This window comes from Numenius arquata, chromosome 26 (assembly GCF_964106895.1).
Source record: "Numenius arquata chromosome 26, bNumArq3.hap1.1, whole genome shotgun sequence".
NCBI lineage: Eukaryota > Metazoa > Chordata > Aves > Charadriiformes > Scolopacidae > Numenius > Numenius arquata.
This window is the reverse complement of record NC_133601.1, coordinates 3,026,108-3,048,844: the sequence shown is the minus strand read 5'-3', so window position 1 is coordinate 3,048,844 and position 22,737 is coordinate 3,026,108. Positions and strand designations below refer to the sequence as shown.

Sequence of the window (22,737 nt, the reverse complement as noted above, 5' to 3'; positions counted from 1 at the left end):
AACACGGGGCCAAATAGTGCTGCGTGTCCAGACCCACGCAATTGAAGCTGCTCTTCAACAGGACATATATATGAGGGTGCACGCGGGAAAGCAATCTCGCACTTTGCCTTGACAGTCACCCAAAAGCTGCTCAATGTGCCAGGGCAGGAAGGGAACTTGATCCCATCGTGCTGACCAGAGTGGGAAACTGGGCTCTTCCCACTCCCACTCCAGAAGTTCCCTCGATCTGGATTTGGTGGGGAGAAGCCCTTGGTGTCCACAAACACTGTCTTGTAAAACACTTTGCTTAGCAAAGGCTGTAAGGAAGTGAAGAAGAGACCTACAGCAGGTACAAAGCACACTCTTGTTTGTTCCTCAGCTATTTGCTCATGTTCTGCTAGGGTTGTCTTGATTTCCTATCTGTTCCCATCCTACCTCTCTATTCCTTATTCGACACCTTCATCTGGAGTGTTGGTTTTTTTTTTGGATAGAGGTAAATGGACTTTTTTCTCCTCCCTCCCCTCACCAAATTTTACCTGGCCCCTTCTCTCAGAACACCTAGAGAATAAACCCACCTTCCCTGGGAGAAAACTGTTCTGATCCCATGGATACTTAGTTTGTTGCATCACTTTTGGCTACCTGGGGGAGAGTTTTAGGTAGTAGAAGCCACAAAACACTAGCTCTTGGGGTGAGGTCTGGAGGTGATAAAGCCACTGAAAAGTTGTTAATTCTGTAAAAGCTGGGGCAAAGCAGATATTGCTGCTGAATGGGAAAGGGGAGGCTTACTCTTTCCAATTCTCTTGCTTGCAGCAGTTAGGCTTCTGGCCAAAGGGAGCCTGGGACATGGTAGCTCCTCCTCTATGCGGGACTCTCCTCCTCTCTCCCTCCCTTCTCCTCTCTCTTTGAAAGTTGGTGCAGTGTTGAACTTTTGCCAGAAACTGGACCTGCTGCAGAAACAGCAGCTTCCCAGTGGGAGGAGGGAAGAGGCAGAGTGAGTAATGCTTTCTCTCTAAGCTCCGCTTGACAGCAGCTAGTCAAACAATCCCTTTCCCTCTTCCTTCCCCTCTCTGCTTATAGCAAGCTGCTGTCAATCCATAAATTCCCACTACAGGGAAAGCAGTGCAGGGTCCTACCATCCCATCCCTGCAATGACAGGCAAAGGACACTGCCAAGGACTCATGCAAGAGAGTTTGCTCCCTCCTTTTCCATTTGCGAGAGGTCAAATCCCCCTTTACCATGTCCCATCCCTTCCTTAAGGACGCACACAGAAACTTTGCTTAATTTTTTCCCTTGGGCTGCACCTGCCCCCGTTGCCATCCCTGACACGCCAACCCCGGGTCCTTATTAGACCTCATGTGGGCAGATTCCATCTCCTTCCCTGAAACATCCGGGAAAAAAAAGTTACTGCTCCCTTTCTGCCCTCCCTTGTCCCCCAAAATTTCAGCTCCATGGGGAAAATTCCCAGCAGGAGGCGCTGAAGGAGTACACGCAGCATCGAACTACTGCAGTCTTCCCCCAGGGAACTGCAAATCCAGAATTAACCCTTCCCGCAGCCCTGTGCCCAGCATTTTTCAGTCCACTGCAGGCTGCTCTGAGGCATGGCAAGCCTCCGGAAGGATTGATTTAGGTCAGATTATATGGATAGTAACTCTGCCCCTCCAGGCAAAGCAGTTGTACAGTCTTGGCCAGCCTAAATGAAATCTGCAATGCGTAGGTTTTGTTTTTTTTCCTCTGAACACAGCAGCATCAAACCCCAGGGGCCATTGAACTCAATAGGTTGCCTCCTGTCTTACTCATCAGGCTGCACTACTACAAGAAATAACTCCTCCTTTTCTCTTTCCTCCCCCTCAGCTATCCCACACATATGCAGGAGACAACCCAAAAATGCACCTTCACCTCTCTGACTGTGCTGTGCCTACTAATAAAGGTATTTGCTTCCTACTGGCTGTGCTGTGCTGCAGGAGCAGCTGTTTCCAGGGCTGCCAGCTGACAGAAAGGCTTCTCTTTCACCAAAATCTGCCGACTCATAGCATCTAATCAGTTTTCTGAACATCTCATCTCTAGACTTACTGGTCTTAACCCAATCTTCAGACGTTACCAGATTTAGAGATCCTATTAGTTACAGGAACAACCCAGGTTGTGCCGCTTGTCCTTTGCTCAGATTAGTGGAAACAAGAGCCCTGCCATGCTCACAAATCACCTGAAAAAATACAACAGAAGGAGCATCCCAGCCTTACCTAAACTTACACGTGTCCCTAGATATTGTGGGTAATCTGACAATTTCCTCTTTGCTATCTTCATGTACACACTCAAAAGAAAAAGAAAGATGAAAAAACTAGTTGAATGGACCCACTCTTGAAGTAAAAAAAACAAAAGGAAGTCACAAAACTGCTTTCCGTATTGAGCGTGCAATGGGTATAACAAACAAACTAGGTATCTTTTCCTGAAATCATAAAAAGTTATCTTGAAAACTTTTTCCCAGTACTTCAAAAGCACATCTTAGAGCTTGAACAAATATCTTCACTGAATCTTTTTAAGCATATTCTTCCTTAAGATGGCAAGCCACTGTCTTAACTGATCAAGACGTGCTACTTCTATGCTTTATTTTTATTGATATTGCCACACGTTGTAGAGCCCCATCAGTCTGCTAGATGTTGTATGTAGATAAATTCAGAGAGAGCACCTGCTCTTATGCACTTGCAATGTAATCAGGCAAGCAAAAGCTGGGAAGGGAAAACATTAGCTGGAAACCTGAGGCATTGAAGACTGAGCCTCTAAACTGTTGCTTTCCAGAGCAAAGGATCCGAGGATGCATTTCAGAGTAGTGCCTGACTTGTCCAAAGTTACACAAAGCACTAATCTAGGTCCTGTAGGTTACACAGCTCTAACTCTCAGCTTCCCCAAAGGTCATCCCATCTGCAACCAGGCACGAACCAGGAGACAGTAAAAATCCACCCATAAAAATCTTCACTGCAAATAGCTTTTATGTTGCTGCCCAGCTCTGTTACTCTGTACTGCAGGCCGCTGTATCGAAAGGTGAAACATGACCTTTCATGTTTGGCTTCAGCATTTGAAATATGCTTATTATAGCTTCACAAACATCCTCTTATGGATTCCATCAACAGAAGCATAAAAATGAGAGATAAAAGGATATATCTGGCTACCTCATCTTTCCTAATCCCCTGTCTATTCAGAGCTATTCTCTACAGCACCATCTCAAGTGCTTTATCCTACCTCATAATAAATGGCCAGTTTATTCTCCTTGAAAAGCAAAGTTAATACCATTTCTAGTCAGTCCTGATGGCTGTGTTTGTGAACCAGCAGACCTTTAAAGATTTATCTCTTTTTATTTTTTACTGCGGAGGCCTAGAAACTGCACTCCTTTCAGCTGCTGCAGGAATTTAATCCCAATTGCAATGGATTAGTTAGGTAAAAAATAATCTCCCCCACCCCTGTTGATTAATTTCTGGGGCCAGTGTGAGTGCACATCACCATTTCTGCTGTCAGAAAGGAAGCAGACAAGCACTTAGAAGGTAACACTTAGAACCATCTGCTCAACAGCCACAACACCCCTTTGAGATTTTGAGAAACTATAACAAAACAAATGACTGATTAGCTTCTGGCAATGCCAAAAACCAGACTGAGACTGGCTAGTTACAGATGCCAAGTGCTTCTGAAGTTGTTATTTCAAGAATACGCTGCTCTCATACAAAAGCCAAATTCATGCTGCAAGTTTACTAACCCGAGGGCTTTTAAAGGGTCTAAGACAGTGACAATGAAAGTGCTGAAAATACTAAAACTGAAAGTCCTTAAGGTCCAGATCTCCAGAAAAACACGGGCTCCCAACTCCTACTGGCATCAATTAAGTATAGAGGGAACAAACCCTGGGAGTAGGATTAGACAGAGGGTAAGATTGTAAAAAGACTTAATGAATGTTCATTTAATGAACAAGAAAAATATGATTATGATAATTAAGCCAACTGAAAAGAATCAGTAAAGATTTATTCACGTAAACATTTTGCAAATGCGTAGAAGATACAAACAAAATGTCTGGAACAGCTGAATTAGGCTCACCATTAAAGTTTCCACCACTAGTCACAGAAAGGGCCAAGAGTTTACCACCAGGACAGCAGAAATTTCAAGACTGGGTATGACAGATCCTGATCTAACCAAGCCTTGCCTTCTGTCGTAAGGATCAGAGAATGCCCAAAGGCATTGCTTAGTACCTGCTCAGGGCTCCCTGAAACACGTATCACGCTCTCACTGCTGCCAGCATAACAGAGACTATTCCCAGGCTGAGCTGATTCTCCCACACTGTGGGACTAACTACTTTCAGGCTTCACAATCATAGAAGGCAATGGCTGTCACATAACATTACAGCTCTTCATAAGCAGTAACATAAGACAAAAGCCAGAGCTTGTCAAAACTCCAAACCCTGAAAAATTAAATCTTATTACTCAGCAATGAAAGACCACAAGATCAGCCCACGACACAAAGTTTCAGGATTCAAGTTTTGAACAATTCCCTTTTCACTCGCCCACACTCAAAAAGACCAAAAAAAAGAAAAAAAAAACCCAACTGCAGTTTTAATGGAAGTGAAATATTTCTGTTTCCCTCAAAAAATTACACAAAAAGAAAAAACAGCAACTTTTCATCTGCCCTTATTAGTAATATCAAGAAAACACTTGAATTTTCACAGCTAACACATGCCATGAGAGCCTCTCAATCAGGCTGTGTAATTTAATCTATGCTTTAAGAGTGGTGCAAAGCCATTTTCTCTCTAGGAGGAGTAGTGCCAGAGATTAAACCCCTGCAGACCTCTGCAAATGTTTCAATTAAGTTATATTAGCATAAAACCAGAGTAATGGGCTGCATTTCCTATTCTATCCCCCACATGCATAAATCCTTGACTATCATCCTTAATAACCAAATAGAGCGCCAAGAATCTGATCCATGCAGGAAGATCAGATGTAGGAAATTAGGTGCACTGGCTGCAGAAGTTTAGAAATTTTTATTCATATACTGCAGAGCTGAGCAACTTCTCGGCGCTGCGAAACTTAACCAGGCACCACACTGCAGCACAACGCTCAGACAGGTTTATTGCTCGCTTTCCTTCTGTGTTTTATGGTCAGCAGTACATGCCAGACTATTAAATAATGGGATGCTTATATCTTGCTAAAAAATGCTTGCACATGTGCGCAGGGGGAAGATTATGCACATACTAAAAGGTAGAGTTGGCTTTGTGTACACCCCACATAAATTTTATTCCTGCATAGGCAGCAAGGAGAAAAATCTCTCAAAGGTTTAAAGAATAATTGAGTTACAGGGGAAGCATTCCTCAATTGTTCATCCAGGTTCTGTGATCAAAGGAACAACACATCCTGGTAATCAGGAATTCAGACTACGCTTACGTTCCCTGCAGACCACAGATGTAAGATCTCTCTGCCTTTTAATTGTGCATGCAGTCCACAAATAAGTACTCTTTTTGACCTACATTTTATCTTTATTGTCATTCATAGTGGAAAGTTTTCGGAAGGAAGTAAGAGTCTCTGACTGCATTATGAGCCTTTCATATGCTCTCCAGTGTATTTTGAATGCAGTCTCCTCTCTTCTACCCGCTGTATCACCAACAGAACTAACTTCAGCTGGCACTGCCAATACGTGGTCAGCAGAAATAGGAAAACAGGGAAACAGTCACGCTCGTTGCCTCCGGATATTGCTGCTGATACGAGTATTCAACTTCAAAAATACGAAGGATATTAAATTTCTCCTATTATTATCATCTACAGTTGCTCAAACACACGTTCTTACAGCAGACACCCCTCAAACAAAACAACATATACGTAATTATTTTCACTGAGCGTTTAAAACTTGGCAGTAGTCATAGAGATGCTTTCCCACAGCAACTCTTTGGCGCACACCAACACTTAGGGTTCACTTTGACATTGTACCTTAATGTTCAGGTAGTTCACTCTACTGATGAGAACATCTCAGGTCTTCAACCAAGCCCATTGCTTAACATGCATGAGTATAGACCACAAGTAGAAAATACCACTGTATAATGGCACAGGGAAATGAGGATTTGTAGGCATACATATTCAGCTCCCCCTATAGATAAAGACACACGCATGGCTCAAGGCATGTGACTCGTTTTTTTCTGCAAAAGCAATCGTAACAAGTTGTAATTTTTCAAAGGAGTTTAAAGGAGTTTTGTGTCCAAATTCTTCTGGGATTCAATAGGAATTGGGGATTTAGAGACGTGAAAATTCCATTTGAATCATTATGCTTGGTATAGATGAGATACGTAGGCAGAGCACTCTGCTTTCAGTCAGCTGAAACAATTGCATTCACTTCAATTTAACATTACTTTGAGAAGGAATCGCGTAAGAACAGTAATTCAGAAACATTGAAAACTATTACAACCACATTGTGAAAAACATTTTAATGTGGTGAAAAAGGTTTCTGAGACAAAGACAAAATAGTAAATATAAGGAGTGACTGAGATAAGCCACTGGAAGGGAAAAAAAAACATGCTTGAGGTTTCAAACACCATCAAGGTAAAAAGACATTGATTCTATTGCCTTCTTCCAGCCCCGGCATGTTACTGCTGTGGGATACCTGCACAATATGCCTATCAGTTGCTCTGTGAGGTATCATAAGATCCGACTGACTGATTCCCATCTTGCACAATCTAGTATCAACTGGAGGTTACAACCACTAAGATTGATGGGTTAATACTAATGAATGCAGAATAAGAATTGTGTTCTGTAACTCACCAAATCATGTGAAGGGGGGAAAGGAATCTCTGTTGCAATTCATCAGAATTTGATTCATCTGAGAACAGTCTCAATTATTCTTTTTTCTTTTATGACATCATAAAATACCACTTTTCAGGTGACAGCCTTCAGACAGGTAAGGTCGCTCACAAGGAGACGAACAGGAAAAGGTGAAGCTCAAGTCTTCAGGTAGCCTTAAGTGGCAGGACTTCAGTGAAGCCTACAGCCCATTGCCAACTTACAACAAGCTTCAGATGTGGCCCTTGGTCCCTTCAGTCTAACCACTTACTCCTCACGTTGGCTGAAGATGCATTCAAAGCAATGAGACTTTGCAAATGAGTAAATTCTCTCTTTCAAAATGGGCTGAGTGGGCTTTTTCAAACCCTGTACGTTGCTCTGCAGCTGGCAAGGTCGGGGAGTTTTATCTTATTTGTCCAAGAACCTTTTTGTTTATGTTTAATTGCTGGAATCACACAAAAGCAGAACATCTATTTAATTGATTCTGGGAGTTAAGAACTAACCCTTGCAATTGCAAGGAGAAATCTGCCATCAGAATGTGTGACCCAGTTTGGAGTCCTGATCCAAAGAGTAAACAAAGCTAATGAATCTTCTAATTAAGCATTCATTGATAGAGCTCAGATGAAACAAGTGGCTGGCTGTTTCCTTTAGCTCTTGTAATCAAGCGACAGAACAAACCCAAAGTGAGCAAATTAACGTTACTGTGCGCAGCAAAACAGCATTGGTGTAAGCCATAATAAATAATGAAAGCTGCTCAGGCACTGGCTATATATGGCACAAACAAAGCAAATAGCTGTTCAAAAGAAATAAATTTAATGCTTATTAGCATATTTTCTGTGTCTTCCAGATACTGCATTTCAGCCCTTGCAGACAAAATTCTGCATGGGTTTTGACAATTCATGTTAGCGTTGTCTCATATTAAATGGGCTGACTGGAATATAGAAAGCAGACTTCCTAAAATCTGAGTTTCATTCCAATTCATAAAAGAAAAATGCAGCAGGATTAAGAGAATCTAAGTATAACAGAGTACTTTCATTTGCATATTTCAATAAAACTCATTCAGAGATTTTGATATAATTTTAGACGTATACATTAAGATCAAGGGCAAGAAAACAGGAGCCATTACTTCTGTTTGTGACTTTCAAAATACTCCCCTGATAGGTAGAGTGTTAGTGATGTACGACAGCAATTTTCAAGTGTGTTCAGCATAGGGTCAAAATTTAAAAACAGCCCAGACAGATGTATAAATTCTAGCCCACATGAGAATAAACCCCAAAGAAATTTCATCAGGGTTTCCCTCCGCTCCTAGAAGTTTTAAAGAAAGAAGCAGCTATGAACACAGAAAGCATTGTAGGGCAACTCCAAAAGCCTTAACCACACTTTTCTCAGATGTAGTTCCCAGGGGCTTGAATGATAATTCTCTTTTTCAGTTTTTGCAACACACCTATCTGTGGTAAGATCAATAAAAGGACCTGCAGGGACAGCTCGGATGTAGGAATGCTTTACTGCATTCCCACAGCACTAAATACTGGCACGAAGCACTGACTGCTACAACAGACCTCTTTCAGTTCTCTCCTTTCTCCTTCAAAACTGCTCTGATCAATCTTATCAATAAAAATCAATCAATCCATAAAAACATGGTGCCACTGAATGCCAGTATTTTTTTTTAATTTGAAGTAAATTTATTAGCAATTACAGAACACTGTGAAAGGAAATTGCTTAATCATACTTTACTATGTATAGTATCTCTCAGCTGCCTGTTTCGTGAGTATAGATATCATGCATAGCTCTTACCATTTCATTTTATATATTCCATAAAAAAATATGATGTTGCACAGCACATCAGAGCTTGTAACATTTTCAACAGTGGGAGTGCCTCATTCCCCACTCTCTCAGAGCTGTGCCTTTGTGGAGTAGAAACAATATTAGAAAATAAAAAAAAAGTACAAACAATGCTTTTGCTTTTCTGACTTAGGACCCCTCAATTTCTGTGCAAATTCAAACTAAACAGGCACAGCTCTTTTTGTGCTGCTGAAATAAGACCAGGTGCAGACAACGCAGACTTCATTCTGCTATCCACCTCAACCACAAACATACCTGTTACACTTTCTGCTATGGGAACCATTCTTTGATTAATATAAAAAAAATAATAAAGTCAAACGGCAAACCCCACTAGGCTTCAATGCCCAAGTGTTTTGCAGCGCAGGGGAATTTTCACTGACTCTGGTTGCATTCAAGTAACTTCCTGGTGCTCGATGAGGCCGTAGAACAGGGCTTAGACCTAAACTCTCCCTTGAGGAAACACCATTCCTAGACTGAGTACATGTTAATTCCATAGTATGTAGCAGAGGAAAATGTACAAACAGGAAGGTGTTGTCACAGAGTTGCTTGCTTTGCTTATGCAGCAGTAGTATGTGACTTCAGAGATGCTATTTTAGCATGTCACTACTATTATTTCTGTGTCACTCACCATGATAATTCACATTATTTAGGTCAGGCAACCTAGGGGAGGTTTTCAAGGGGAGAACCTGGACTTGGGATTCTTCTACCTGAAGTTTGTGTTAGATGAAATCCTGAGACCACACCTCACTAAAACAGCAAGAGAGCAGCTTTAGCTTCAGCAGATGGAAAGGGACATAAAGCTGCCGGGTGACTCAGCTCGTCTCTAGTGACTGCTATCTGCTTTTTTCAACACTGTCTTAAAAAAAAAGATGAGACAAATGGCACAGACCATTTAATTCTAGTTGGAAGCCAGTCTTTATCCTGCTCCTCTTTTCATCACTACTTCACTGATTTTTCTAATAAGATATCAAGGGGCTAGATTATACCCTGCATTATGGCAAAAAGCAACAAAAGGAGACAAAGGGAATGGGGAAATTGGAGCCAGCCCTGTACCTGGAAATACAAGTTTCCTAAGTAGGATACCTTCAGTATTAGCGTTCTTTTCCTTACAGTAACAAAGCTTCATCCTTACCTCGGAGCCACACTGAAACTCAACACTGCAGGGCTGTCTGCAGACACACTTTCCCATCTTCCTGGCACACGCTGCTGGCAGAGAGGAAGAGGTTTTCCACTCATTTTCCCTCTCTAAAAAAATATAAGAAAGAATATTAACAGCCTAGAACTACAAAGCTTATTTTCCTGGGATATGAAAGGGAGTTATTTTAGAAGCTGAGATATATTCCTTTATTAATATATGGCATAATTACCAATGCCATTGATGATTAAATCTGACGCTCAAATTGAATGTAGGGAAGATTAGCATAAATCCATTGGCATGGAACAAGGTATGCCAGTTCGCATTAGTTGAGTATCCCATAACAATTTGTGTTTAGAAGCTCACTGAATCTCTGACCAAGCCTGCTGCGAAGCTTTCCATCCGCTATAATGTCTTTATCGCTCATTTCTTCCCTGCGTGCTCTGCAAGCTACGCAAACTGCCTCTTTCGGGCAAAAGTCAAACCCAATCTCTGTTAAAGCTAAAATGTATTAGCACATAAAACTATACCTGTGCTACTGTACTTTGCATATTCGGTGTCTGAATAATGGATAGCTGTGCTAATATGCATGAATGCAACTGCTACTGAAATTTAAATCACAAATTTTTAATGGAATTTTGAGTAGAAGCCTCATTTGCAGTGCTTGTAAATTGAGAGCAATTCCATTGATCTTCACGGGGACACTTTAGATTTGCAAAATAAAATATCTCATCGGCTCTGTTGTGATATAGTGATGCATAAACCTCTACTAGCTCTTAGTACAGTTCATTCCATCTTAGCATGAGCTCAGATGAAGAGAGACTGTAGCTTTGTACCTCTGATAGACCACTGCCCTCCACAGCTTAATATCCCTCACATTCAAATACCCTGAAACCTGTGGAAATGATACCACACAACAGGTAACTTCTACGTGAGATCACTAGAAGACAGTACGAAACACGATTAAATCAACCCTGCTCTACGTCTAGTAGATGACCTGTATTAAGCAAAGACATCTTTGTGCCAGAAATACTTAAGTACCATTGCAATTAGTGATAAGCATACCTATTAATTTATGTATATTACTTAGTCTTTCCCCTTTCTTTAGGAAGCAACTACGCATTTTTGTGGTATCTCTCTCTTATGTCCCCCAGCCTGCCCCTACGTTTACTCCTCCCTCAAGAAAATTTTAAAGAGTTTGTTTTGTACTGAATTTTCCCTTCTGACTCAGAGAAACAAATTATCATAGTCTTTTTGAGCATCCAATGAAGTCTGTGCTCAATACATTCCTAGCTTAAATAGTCCTACTGCATAAATACTGCTTTTTTTTAATCAACCAGTGGCTAATAGCCTAGGTCAGAGGTTGCTATAATGCAGCTGTCCAGTTTTAGTCTCTGTATGAGCCAGATTAGGCAAGGATAAATATTCAGTCCCAGTGGTCCAAATCCCAGACAGACTTGCCTCTAGAAAATGTCAAGAACAGAAGCAGCAAAGCTAGATAATTAGGTATTAATGTATTCTGCTAGGACTACAAACCACGCCCTATAATTGTTTCTTCATTCATGTAATTACCTGGTTATTAGAAGCCACTTGCAACAAAGGAACATGGTGAGGACAGCAAGAACTTGATGAGCAAAGACACCTTGAGAAAACCGCAAACTGAAGGAAAAAAAACCCAAAACACACTATTCACGCATGCACTCTGGAGGGGTCGAGGTGCAGGGAGAGCTGTGTGCACCCCAGCCTCACTGAGGTGCTGGGCCTCCCTAAGGCCCCAGGCACAATATGGGGTTTGCAACAACCTCCCCATAAGCAGGGCAGCTAATGGAGGATGAGAGAAAAATCACAGAACAGCAAGGGCTGGAAAGGACCTCTGGAAATCATCTAGTCCAAGCCCCTCCCAAAGCAGGGTCACCTGGAGCAGGTTGGACAGGAACACATCCAGGTGGGTTTTGGTTATCTCCAGAGAAGGAGCCTCCCCACCCTCTCAGGGCAGCCTGTCCCAGTACTCCATCACCCTCAAAATAAGTAAGTTTTTTTTCCTTGTGTTGAGATGGAATCTCCTGTGTTATGAAGGGTGCTATGCACAACCCTGGTAGGTTGGGGTGGGGGCAGCAGGTAGGCCTGAGACAAAGCAAAGGGGGCCTGAGGTAGGCCCGAAGGGGGCCCGGGCGGGTCTGAGGTAGGGCCAAACGGAGCCTGAGGTAGGCCCGAAGGGGGCCCGGGTGGGGCCGAGGTGGGGCCCGAAGGGGGCCTGAGGTAGGCCCGAAGGGGGCCCGGGTGTGTCCGAGGGGGGCCTGAGGTAGGCCCGAAGGGGGCCCGGGTGGGGCCGAGGGGGGCCTGAGGTAGGCCCGAAGGGGGCCCGGGTGGGGCCGAGGGGGGCCTGAGGTAGGCCCGAAGGGGGCCCGGGTGGGGCCGAGGTGGGGCCCGAAGGGGGCCCGGGTGGGGCCAGAGGTAGGCCCGAAGGGGGCCCGGGTGGGGCCGAAGGGCGTCCGACACGGGGCCCGGGTGGGGCCGAAGGGCGTCCGACACGGGGCCCGGCGGGCCTAAGGTGAGGGCGGTGTGAGGCGGGTCAGAGACGGGCCCGGCAGGGCCGTGCCACAGCAGGCTACTATAGAGCACCGTCCCGCCCAACCGCAGCCCCCCGGGCCCCGGTGCGGCGCCGAGCGGGCCGTACCTCGGCGGCGATGCTCCTCCCCGCCTCAGCCCGGCCCAGCCCCGCCTGGCGGCTGCTCCCGCCCGCCCTCCCCGCCCATAAATAGGGGCTCTCTGTCAGCGCCGGTCCGCAGAGCAGCCGCTGGCCCCCCGCTAAGGCAGCCATGAGCTCGTACGGCTACGACCCGTTCTTCCCCTCCTACAAGCGGCGGTACGCTGAGAGCCCGCGGCTCCACGTCTCGGCGATGCGGAGCAGCGGCGGCTACAGCTCGGGGCGCTCGGCGTACTCCAGCCTGTCAGCCCCCGTCTCCTCCGTGTCGGTGCGGCGCAGCTATGCCACCTCCAGCGCCGCGGGCTCCCTCCTGCACTCGGTGGACAGCCTGGACCTCAGCCAGGTGGCCGCCATCAGCAACGACCTCAAGTCCATCCGCAGCCAGGAGCGGGCGCAGCTGCAGGACCTCAACGACCGCTTCGCCTGCTTCATCGAGCGGGTGCATGAGCTGGAGCAGCAGAACAAGGTGCTGGAGGCCGAGCTGCTGGTGCTGCGGCAGAAGCACGCCGAGCCCTCCCGCTTCCGCGCCCTCTACGAGCAGGAGATCCGCGAGCTGCGGCTGGCGGCCGAGGAGGCGACGAGCGAGAAGCAGGCGCTGCAGGGCGAGCGGGAGAGCCTGGAGGAGACGCTGCGGGGGCTGCAGGCCCGCTACGAGGAGGAGGTGCTGAGCCGGGAGGACGCGGAGGCCCGGCTGCTGGAGGTGCGGAAGGGCGCGGACGAGGCGGCGCTGGCGCGGGCGGAGCTGGAGAAGCGGGTGGACAGCCTGCTGGACGAGCTGGCCTTCCTCAAGAAGGTGCATGAGGAGGAGCTGGCCGAGCTGCAGGCGCAGATCCAGTACGCGCACCTCTCGGTGGAGATGGACGTGTCGGCCAAACCCGACCTCTCCGCCGCCCTGCGGGACATCCGCGCCCAGTACGAGAAGCTGGCGGCCCGCAACATGCAGAACGCCGAGGAGTGGTTCCGCAGCCGCTTCACCGTCCTCAGCGAGAGCGCTGCCAAGAACACCGACGCCGTCCGCGCCGCCAAGGACGAGGTCTCCGAGAGCCGCCGGCTGCTGAAGGCCAAGACGCTGGAGATCGAGGCCACCCGCGGGATGAACGAGGCGCTGGAGAAGCAGCTGCAGGAGCTGGAGGAGAAACAGAGCGCTGACATCTCCGCCCTGCAGGTGCGGGGGGGTGAGGTGGGGGGGAGCCGGGGCCGCGGGGGGCACCTTGGAAAGGGGGACATTGCTTCTAGCTCACACGTTCCCCCACTACAGTACACATCTAAACGATAAAGTATCATAAAACCATCATGCAAAATGCCGCAGAGCTGTAATGCATGATATATCGTTGATTCGTACACTGGTAAATCCTTAACTGATATCCATCATAAAAAGATAGCCCTAAGCTACAACTAGAAAAAGCACAAGAGGCTAAAAAGAGGCCAAAACCGAAACAAATCTCATGTGTGCTTTGGTCCTTGGATAGCAGAAAACTGGGCTCTTGATGTTAAATAGGGATGGAATAATCAGGTGTAGACGTAGGGGTGGGAAACATTAAGTAGAGATGGAATAATAATGTGTAGATACACGGGTGGGAAAACCCTGCCAGGGAAGGTGCGATTTGGTAAATGGTGCCTTTTTGGCTGAGGGTGAAGTTGAAGCTGTTCGTTTTCTGTCTGCCAGAGCAACATTAAGTTAATAGGATTGGAGAAATTCCTTGGAAGGTATTATTGCTAGACATGGGGGAATTAAGTGGTTTATGTTGTCAATATTATTACTTCCAACAGGATACAATCAACAAATTGGAGAATGAGCTGAGAACCACAAAGAGTGAAATGGCTCGATACTTGAAGGAATATCAAGATCTGCTCAATGTGAAAATGGCCTTGGACATCGAAATTGCAGCGTATAGGTATGATGGGGGGAATGTTCCAGTAAGTCAGAACTCGGAGCAGATTCCCATTCTCTCTTCAAGAGAATTCATTCTATTTATCATTCCTCCAGCATAAGTTTTTCTAGATAGAGTTTAATCAGGTCTTCCCATTGTCTTTCTATTGGAAGAAGCAGGGCTTTTGAGGGAAAATATTTGCTTTAAGCAAAATTTTCAATATGTAGCAAACTTTGTGAATAGAATAATATGTATATGCAAACAAAACTCTTTGCTCAGCAATATGATCTCAGTTCTCCATCTTTACAGAAAAATACCTGTTCTGTACTTAGAGTGAAGAGATCTTTTTATCAGTGGAAGTTCATCATACAGATGGCTGTGTCCTCAAAATTGGAAATCCCTTACATGCTTTTAAGAACAGGCTGTGTTTCTAAGTCACAGAAGCAATCTGGAAAGTAAATATTTTACAGCAGAATTGCTCCTAAATAGCTGTTTAATGTGTTGTCCCAGATACTGTCAGAATTTGTAAATGCTGAAAAAGAGTTTCTATGAATGCCACAAGGGGGAATATTGAGTAAGCGGCTACAAACCTCACCTAATAGCTAAATCTAGCATCAAATCACTACATCCGCAATGTTCCCTGCAACCCAGAAGGCACCTCTAACTTCAGCTGCTTTAGGAACCTAATCCTAGGGGAGTTTTCCCCATTATTTCTCCTACGATGAAGAGTATTAATTCAGCAGTAATGCACACCTCTGGAACTTCTAAATCATTCTAAGAAGACAGGGTGGCATTGCCATGTAGCTACTCATTATAGGCTAGTTTTTGCACTCTGAAGTATGCAATTTCTAGGGCTTGTGCTGCTCAAAGCATTATAGTATCTTGGTGTGTAGCTGAATCTGCTGAATTACTCCTGCAGCATAATTAAGTCATTTTTCTTTGCTTTTTTTTTCTGCTAGAAAACTGCTGGAAGGTGAAGAGACCCGACTCAGTTTCACTAGCGTTGGAAGCATCACCAGTGGCTACACCCAGGCTGCCCCAACTTTTGGCAGGTCTGCCTACAGCGGTCTCCAGTCCAGCTCCTACTTGATGACAACTCGTTCCTTCCCCACCTACTACTCCAGTCACGTCCAGGAAGAACAGATTGAAATAGAGGAAACAATCGAGGCTGCTAAAGCGGGAGAAGCCAAGGCAGGCCCTGCAGAAGAAGGTGAGGAGGAGGAGAAAGAGGAAGGTGAGGAAGAAGCAGGAGGTGAAGAGGCTGAAGAGGAGGAGGAGGAAGGTACTTCTGGTTACTTTCAAATCCCTCTCTTTCATGCTTCACCCTGCTCATATGGGGTAAAACCCAGAAATCCTGATGACTAGCTCTAATCATTAGACCCCTCTCATTGCCTGCTTACCTGAGCAAAGGAGCGTGGGATTAAGCCCATAGCATTTAATCAGGAAAGTCTGAGTATTGGATGGAAGGTAAGGTAAACGTTCAGTATCAGGCAGATTATAGGACTGACTGTACTCTCTTGAAAAATCACTGGGTGTTCTTCCATTCAGGTTTCCAAAAATAGAATGATGATACTTTAATTGCGTGTAATGTTCTATTCATATGGCAGCAAGCGGCACTTAGCTATTGCAGACATCCTCAAAAATAAGGAACAAGGACATCCTGAGCTAAATACTAATTCCCAGAGAGTGGCCCCTGATAATAGGAACATCAGATGATGTCTGTGGGTGTCACTGTTGGGTTCAGTGGATAGCACTATCTATTGCCTGAGGTCTAGGTAGTTTTCTTGTTCAAGCGTAATATACGTCACTTCCTTGCTGCCCTGTGATTTATTTACCAAACTTGCATTTTAAGGAAAATGCTAAAGGAATATTACCCGGAGTTGCTTTTCCCAACTTCAGTTGCTCAAATCTGAAAGATTTAACCTAAACATATGTGAAATGCATTGATTACCATTGAACTAGGAATTTGTTAGTGTAAAGATTAATTATAATGAAATAATAGCTGAAGAGTCAGTGGGAGAGCAACAACAACATTCCTTTTTAAACTCAATTCTTAGGATAAGGCTTAAAGAAATGAGTCCACAGTCAATTCCTCTGAAATCTAGCATAAGTTCGTTGTGTAGTTTTGTTGGTCTCCCTCAGCAGTCCTAGATAAACATCACTGCTGTCATGCAAAATCATTTGCCATTCCATACAAAATCACTTGCCAGCCCCATCCTGTTCAGCTGGCTGCCATCCGAGTGTGTGGGGTTGAAGGATGCAGTATGCCGGCTCCTGTTAAATTGGAATTAGGAGCAGTACCTAGATGTGAAATGTTTCTTTTTATTTTTCAAAGGTGCTAAGGAAGAATCTGAAGAAGCCAAAGAGGGTGAGGAAGAGGAAGGAGAAGGGGAAGAAACAGCAGCTGAAGAAGGAGAGGAGTCTCAGGAAACTGCTGAGGAAACTGGTGAGGAAGAGAAGGAAGAGAAGGAAGAGAAAGAAGCAGCAGGAAAAGAAGAGAGTGAAGTGAAGAAGAAGGCTTGATTTTTAGGCAGTATAGCTTTCTCATCAGGTCAACAGAATAAATGATGATTGACTCAGCTAAAATTGCAGTCTCACATATTTAATTCAGTGACCACTGAGGTTTAAAGTTAATGATTATGATGTTTCTCTCTGTGCAGAGTATCAGTATGCTTGCAGAGCACCCACTGGCTTGCTCCCTGAATGCCGCATGGTCTACACGTATGAGTTCAGGGGTTATGTCTTTTCTCGGGTGATTCAGAACCTTAAAATTTAAAAAGGGGGAAAAAAAAAATAAGTCATAGGAATGAAAGTTGTCTTTAACTTGCATTTAAAATAATTATGGAAACCTTGGGTGGGTAAAATAATGGAGGCTTCAATAAGTATGTGCAATAAAGCTAGTCAATAAAGTTACAGAAATGCTTACACAGATTCCTTGTATGTGTTGTGTGTCACTAATGCACTTAAAAGGTTGATAAAGGGGTGTATCACACTCGTCTCAAGCCTGTGTAACAGGATATGGGATATGGGATGTTGGTTTCTGTCTCTAGCTGATATCATTGGGGGAATAATAGGTGGAGAAAACTCCTTGAAGGGACTCTTAAAATATCACATGGAAATATTACAATGTTAAAATACACCGGTGTGGGAATGTGCTGGTAGCTTTGTGATGAGTGTCACTGGGCCGTCATACACAAAAGTTCCCTTTTGCCTTTTGAAAAAAAAATTTAACAAACGAATACAGAAGCAAAATGTAAACGTGGGTGTTAGACATCGAACAATTTCCTGACAATGTTCAACAGTTCAGTGATGAAAGGGAAGAGTGGCTGCAGAGGCAGCTGAGACTTGGAGTTCATTTTTTAAAAAAGAAGAAAAAGCTGTGGTGGGGAAGGAAGATGAGCTGCCTTCCTCGGGTGCCATCTTAAGTCAGTCCTCGGTGGACTGAAGAGGCTCATCCTCCACTGAGGGGTCATCAGGGCCTTTCACAGGGTTGAGTATGAGCCAGACAAAGGTCTAATCTGGGATCAGGCACAAAAAGCAGCAAAGCCTGACCATTCTGAAAGCGGTGTCAGTGTCCTGTAGTCTGAGCTTATGTATTTTTAATTAGCTAAAGTTGATGGATATAATTAAACCTTGTGCCAAGGGCAAGTACTAGACTAATGTTGCGAATTTAACCACTTTAAATAAACTAAGCCCATGGAAGCCCACATTAAATAGGCACGGCGTGGCTGCACTAAAACTTTTCACAGTGACATTTGACTAGATGGATTTTTACACGGGATTTTGGGGTAACATTTAATTTGGTGCACTGACTTCATGGTGTCAGTTGATTCGCATGGGCTCGCCTCGGTGGCTATGGTCAGAGAGAAAGGAAGTGTCTTTTTATACAAATTTTAGGGGTGTTCCAAAAGCATCTCCCTTCTCAGTGTTGAAAGAGTTAGAAAGAAGAAAATGATGGATGAGGTAAGCACTTAAAACAGTTCTTTCCTTCTGTGTTCCTGGGAAAAACAGCAGGAGGAGGAAAAAGAAGCTTTGGTAAAACCATTCAGGGAACAGAGCTTGTATTCCATATGTAATAATTCCAGTAACTCCTGTTCAGGGAGTTCCAGTAGCCAAATACTTAATTTTTTCCAGCTTTTTCTTGGTGTTTTTGATGCTTTTAAGAACCGGAAGGCAAACAAGTAAATTAATATTCTTCAACATCATCTCTTTTAAGCCTTTCTTTTCACGTTAACCTTCTGCTTTTCACGGGGATTTTTCTCCCTGTGTTTGTGCAGAGTTATTCTTACAAAGCGGATTTTGTTTCCCGTCTCCAGGAGCGCCGTGGCCAGCGGTGGGGCAGTACCACGGGCGAGAGACTCGACCACGCTTTGCTCAATGCTTTTAAAAGCTATCGATTGGAGACCTGCTCCTTCTGGTACGTGATACCCTCGTCCGAACACCGCAGAATATTGAGTCTGAGAGATGGTACTTGGAAATTCACTTAAGTGCCCTGCCAGGAAACGCTTAGGGTGGTACTTCAGCTGGGAAAGAGGTTCTGCTCCCGCACTGGATCAGAACCCGTCGCAGCCATTAAAGCCAAAGCACCGTTAAATAGATTGGCATATATTAACGCCACTGCCCCACCCTGCCTTCCTCCAAGCACCCTGAGCTCCTTTTCACTTTTCAATGCCTGATTTTGCTTCCTCTTTCGTGTTTCTTTTTGCAGACAAACTCATCCCTCCTTCAGTCCCTTGTACCCCTTTCACTCCTGGGAAGCAACACAACTTGCAGCTCTCCAAATCTTTGCAGCCGGGCTGCTGGGGATGCTCTCAAAACAGCCCATTTAGAGATATACCAGCAAAGGCATTTCTCCTTGCAGGGTATCTCAGCCCGATCCCCACTCCTTATGTTATTTTTAATGTCTTGCAGCTAGAGGAGAGATTTCACGACTCCGCAGGAAACTTGTGAGTCACAGCCGTGGCAGCGAGCTGCAGGGAGTGATGAGCTGCAGTGACCATCCAGCCTGCTTTGTTACCCCCAGTCCTGCCTTGCCTCTAAGGTAAACTGGTGGGAGGGAGGATGGAAGCGTGTGCTTGCGTGCCGAGATGCTCTCAGGGTTGTGGGGATCCTGCTGCCAACACTTGCTTTACCTCTGAAAATCCAGGAGCTCGCTTTGACGCAATGCAGTAAAAGCAGGCAGAGGGAGACACGATAGAAACTTTAACCCAAGTTGCGGCTGCACGTAAAGCCGTGAGTCTCTCCCTGAATTTTCTCTTGCTGTTTGGGCAGACGGGGTGTGGATGAGGCCGAGATCTCAGCACAGGGAAGACAAACTCCAGGAGGTCCTGAATGCCTTTCCCGAGATATACGCGTACACACGCGCTCCCCTTCCACTCAGCAAGAGGAAAACTTGCGCAGCTATCATATCCAGATTCTGGAATTTACCCTGTAGTAGCTAAATCATTGAGAACTCATCATTTGCTGCCTTCCTAGATTAGTTAAGGGTAGTTTTACGCCGAACAAGGGAGGAAGAAAGCCCACACGTGAATGGAAAAAGCACAGACCCTGATGCCTGGAGAAAATTCTAGTGCCTGACTCAGCTCCCTGGCAAATGCAACCTATTTGTGTTCTGTAACACTTCCCAGTTTGTTTCCTCTTGGAATTTAGCTCTGGGATGCTGAAAATCTCTTAATTCTAGCTCCTCCACAAGCCAGTATGGTAAGAAGATGCTGTTTTAGAGCCCTCCAGCTCCTGAAGTCATGGGGGTCTTGATGGTCCGCCTTAAAAAAGACGCATAAATCTTCACAGTAACTTCCTTTAATTATTGTTTTTCTCTTCATGGAGTCTTTCATATTGATCAATGAACTTCTGTGTCTGAAAATAATTAATCCCTTCACTGGTTATGCACAGTCTGAAGAAGTAATTGGTGCAGAACAGGCAAATAACATACTATTTATGCATCTCTGCCCTGGAATTATGCTTCCTTTTGAAACTGTTTGATTGCAGATGTCAGTAGACAAAACCTCTTGGCAACGTTAAATATTAATGGGTTCTTATAGTTTTATAAATATTTGGAAATGTGTTAACCAGTTCCTTATTTCTCTTAGGATTTGGTGGAAACATTTGCAGTGGGAAATAGACTAAACTCACAAATTTGTTTTGTGTGTTAGAGCAGAGAAAAAAAATGCAGCTTTGGGTAATAACTAAAGGCTGAAATGTATTTTGGGTGGAAGAGGGGGAGTTAACGGTGTTCTTGAGTTTCCCACTGACATCAACATTTCATTCACTGTACAAGGTGACCCTTCTTGGCCTTGACACTGAAGATGCCTGACTTTCTGTGCTCAGGGGGGGTAACCCCCAGCTTTGCAGTTTCTGACACTTTAGCAGATTCTGGAGCTCATTTGGAAGCATGTAAAGAGAAAGTTTTGTATTAAATAATGGTCCCGGCTTTACTTTTTGGTTTTAGTGTTATTGTTCTCTTGAAAATTTTGATTAGACCCAAGAGAAAAACAAACCGTCGGGCATTTCTGTATTTTAACATAACTTGGTGACAATAGGTGAGTGTGACTGGGCTGCTTAACATCTTATCCCTAAAGGTACAGGTATTTTTATGTCACATACACATGTAACTCTCCCAAATAAGCTCACTACAGAGAAGCTGCCATTTAATTTGCCAACTCTGCTTTAATTAAACGTCACTCAGCCAGCAAGCTGTTGAGCACAGATTTCCATTATTGATATCAGCAGGAGAAACGTTCATTACTTTGCTACACAAAGACATTCAGATTTATTTGAAAGCCTTATCTGCTGCGGACTTTTTACAATTTCTCCAGTGAAGAACATGCAGAACCCTTTCAATTAAAAACTACTTGATCTTCAATTATTGATAGGGGAAAGAATTGGAAAGCATGTGAAAATCATAGAGATTTTGATCAGACCCTCAATTAGTCAACAGCTTTCAGGACAGTCCATGTGCTGAACCCAGACTTAAAAATTATTTGTATTTCTTTGCTAGTTATGGTAGGTAAGGCAGGAGCAGTTTTCTTTGTTTTCCTTTTGAAACATGATAGAAATAAACACAGTATTAATCCCGTACCAAGACATATCAGTTCTCCATAGGAGTTGGGGCCCTCCTTTCCCTTTCTTTCATTTCTCTATTTATTTTCCACATAGTGGAATTTTAGAGGGACATTTAATTGGCTTTCTTCTAAATAAAGCCAACCTGCATGTAGCAGTAGACACAGGCCAACGCTTGGGAGGCCTTTCTGTTGGCAATGGAAGAATTCTTTGGTTTTATCTGTCAGTCACACGGGGTATAATCTGAGCCCTACCCTCACTCCAGAGTCTGGGAAGGGCTCATTTCTATAGCTGTTTTTGAATGGACAAATAAGTAAAAAACACATTAGGAATATTTTTGATACTCAGTACTCTGGGACAGGTTCCTTTTTCCAGGAATTCATTTGCTCTCAACTCTGGAATTTTGTGTTTAGAGGCAGATTGCACCTGTTGATCATTTGAGGCAGAGAACTGATAAGGATGTTCCCATGGAATTAAGGCAGAAGGGAAAAAAAAAAAAAAAAGTAATCCAAAGGTACCCCATTTTGATGAACAGATGGTGCCTTGGTTGAGATCACTTAATGGGCCTGTGCACACTTAAGTGACAGAAGTGTCATAGAAGATACAAGGACCAGTTGTGGCTCACACCCAGGCTGGCTTCGCAGGAAAATCAAGGAATGAACTGGAAATTACCCCTGTTTAAGGCTCCCCTTGCATGTTGAGATGAGTGTGCAGGGAGGAAAATGATACTTGCAGCAGAGTTTAACACTTTTACACTTGGCACAGGCAGAATTGCTCAGATAAGTCGTGTCAGCAGCATGTGGCTTAGAGACCTTCCCCTTGCTATCAAAAGGAATTGCAGCCCCTCTGAGCACCCAGAGGCCACCCAGCAGAGCTCAATAGATTCCTCTTCACTCTAGAAAGCACAGGCTACAGCTCTTAAGTATCTGCTTAAACCAGCTCAAGTATTTGTGTTATGTTACAGGAAATCTGTTCATCATCTCCAATTCAAACTTATTTTCTAAGTGAGGAAACAAAGAAAAGGAAAATCTCAAGCAACTTTTCAACCCACGCAACTCCGTTCCTGTTCAGGACAGAGCATCAGACTTCAGGGAAGGATCCGAGTTGGAAAAAAGTCACCAGACAAGTCATGTTTTCAGTATTGACCTTTATTGAGCAAGAACTGCTGTGACTTTTACATCAAACAACAAAAGGTTGCGTACTGTGCATGTCAACTAGGTTCTCCCATGAGCAAAAGTCCACCCTAATTGCACCAGTGAGGTAAACATAATTATTTATAAGTAGCTTTTTTTTAAGGCTAGGAGAGTTCTGGTTCTCATGAATATTCTATTACTGTTTTCTGTTTGTTTT

The 22,737-nt window shown here is 44.3% G+C and overlaps 2 protein-coding genes across 2 annotated transcripts in view; one reads left to right on the top strand and one right to left on the bottom strand.

Annotated features, from left to right (window-relative positions):
- DOCK5 (dedicator of cytokinesis 5) overlaps positions 1 to 12,571 on the bottom strand; it is a 121,050-nt gene extending 108,479 nt beyond the window's left edge. The window contains exons 1-2 of the mRNA XM_074164079.1: positions 12,428 to 12,571; positions 11,945 to 12,296 (exon numbers count right to left, since the gene is read on the bottom strand). Coding sequence (XP_074020180.1) covers positions 11,945 to 12,296; positions 12,428 to 12,571 — 496 coding nt within the window. The remainder of the gene's footprint in view (positions 1 to 11,944; positions 12,297 to 12,427) is intronic.
- NEFL (neurofilament light chain) lies at positions 12,570 to 17,256 on the top strand. The gene is made up of 4 exons (XM_074164278.1): positions 12,570 to 13,622; positions 14,228 to 14,352; positions 15,288 to 15,610; positions 16,664 to 17,256. Exons 1-4 carry the CDS (start codon positions 12,570 to 12,572, stop codon positions 16,849 to 16,851), a joined length of 1,689 nt encoding a protein of 562 aa, XP_074020379.1. The 3' UTR covers positions 16,852 to 17,256.
- Positions 17,257 to 22,737: the final 5,481 nt, after the last annotated feature.

Bases quoted from the DNA above. Each gene is read 5' to 3' on its own strand.
- NEFL (XM_074164278.1), top strand. From the start codon at position 12,570: ATGAGCTCGTACGGCTACGACCCGTTCTTCCCCTCCTACAAGCGGCGG. The intron at 14,353-15,287 runs GTATGATGGGGG...TTTTTCTGCTAG, and splicing joins ATCGAAATTGCAGCGTATAG to AAAACTGCTGGAAGGTGAAG. The intron at 15,611-16,663 runs GTACTTCTGGTT...TATTTTTCAAAG, and splicing joins TGAAGAGGAGGAGGAGGAAG to GTGCTAAGGAAGAATCTGAA.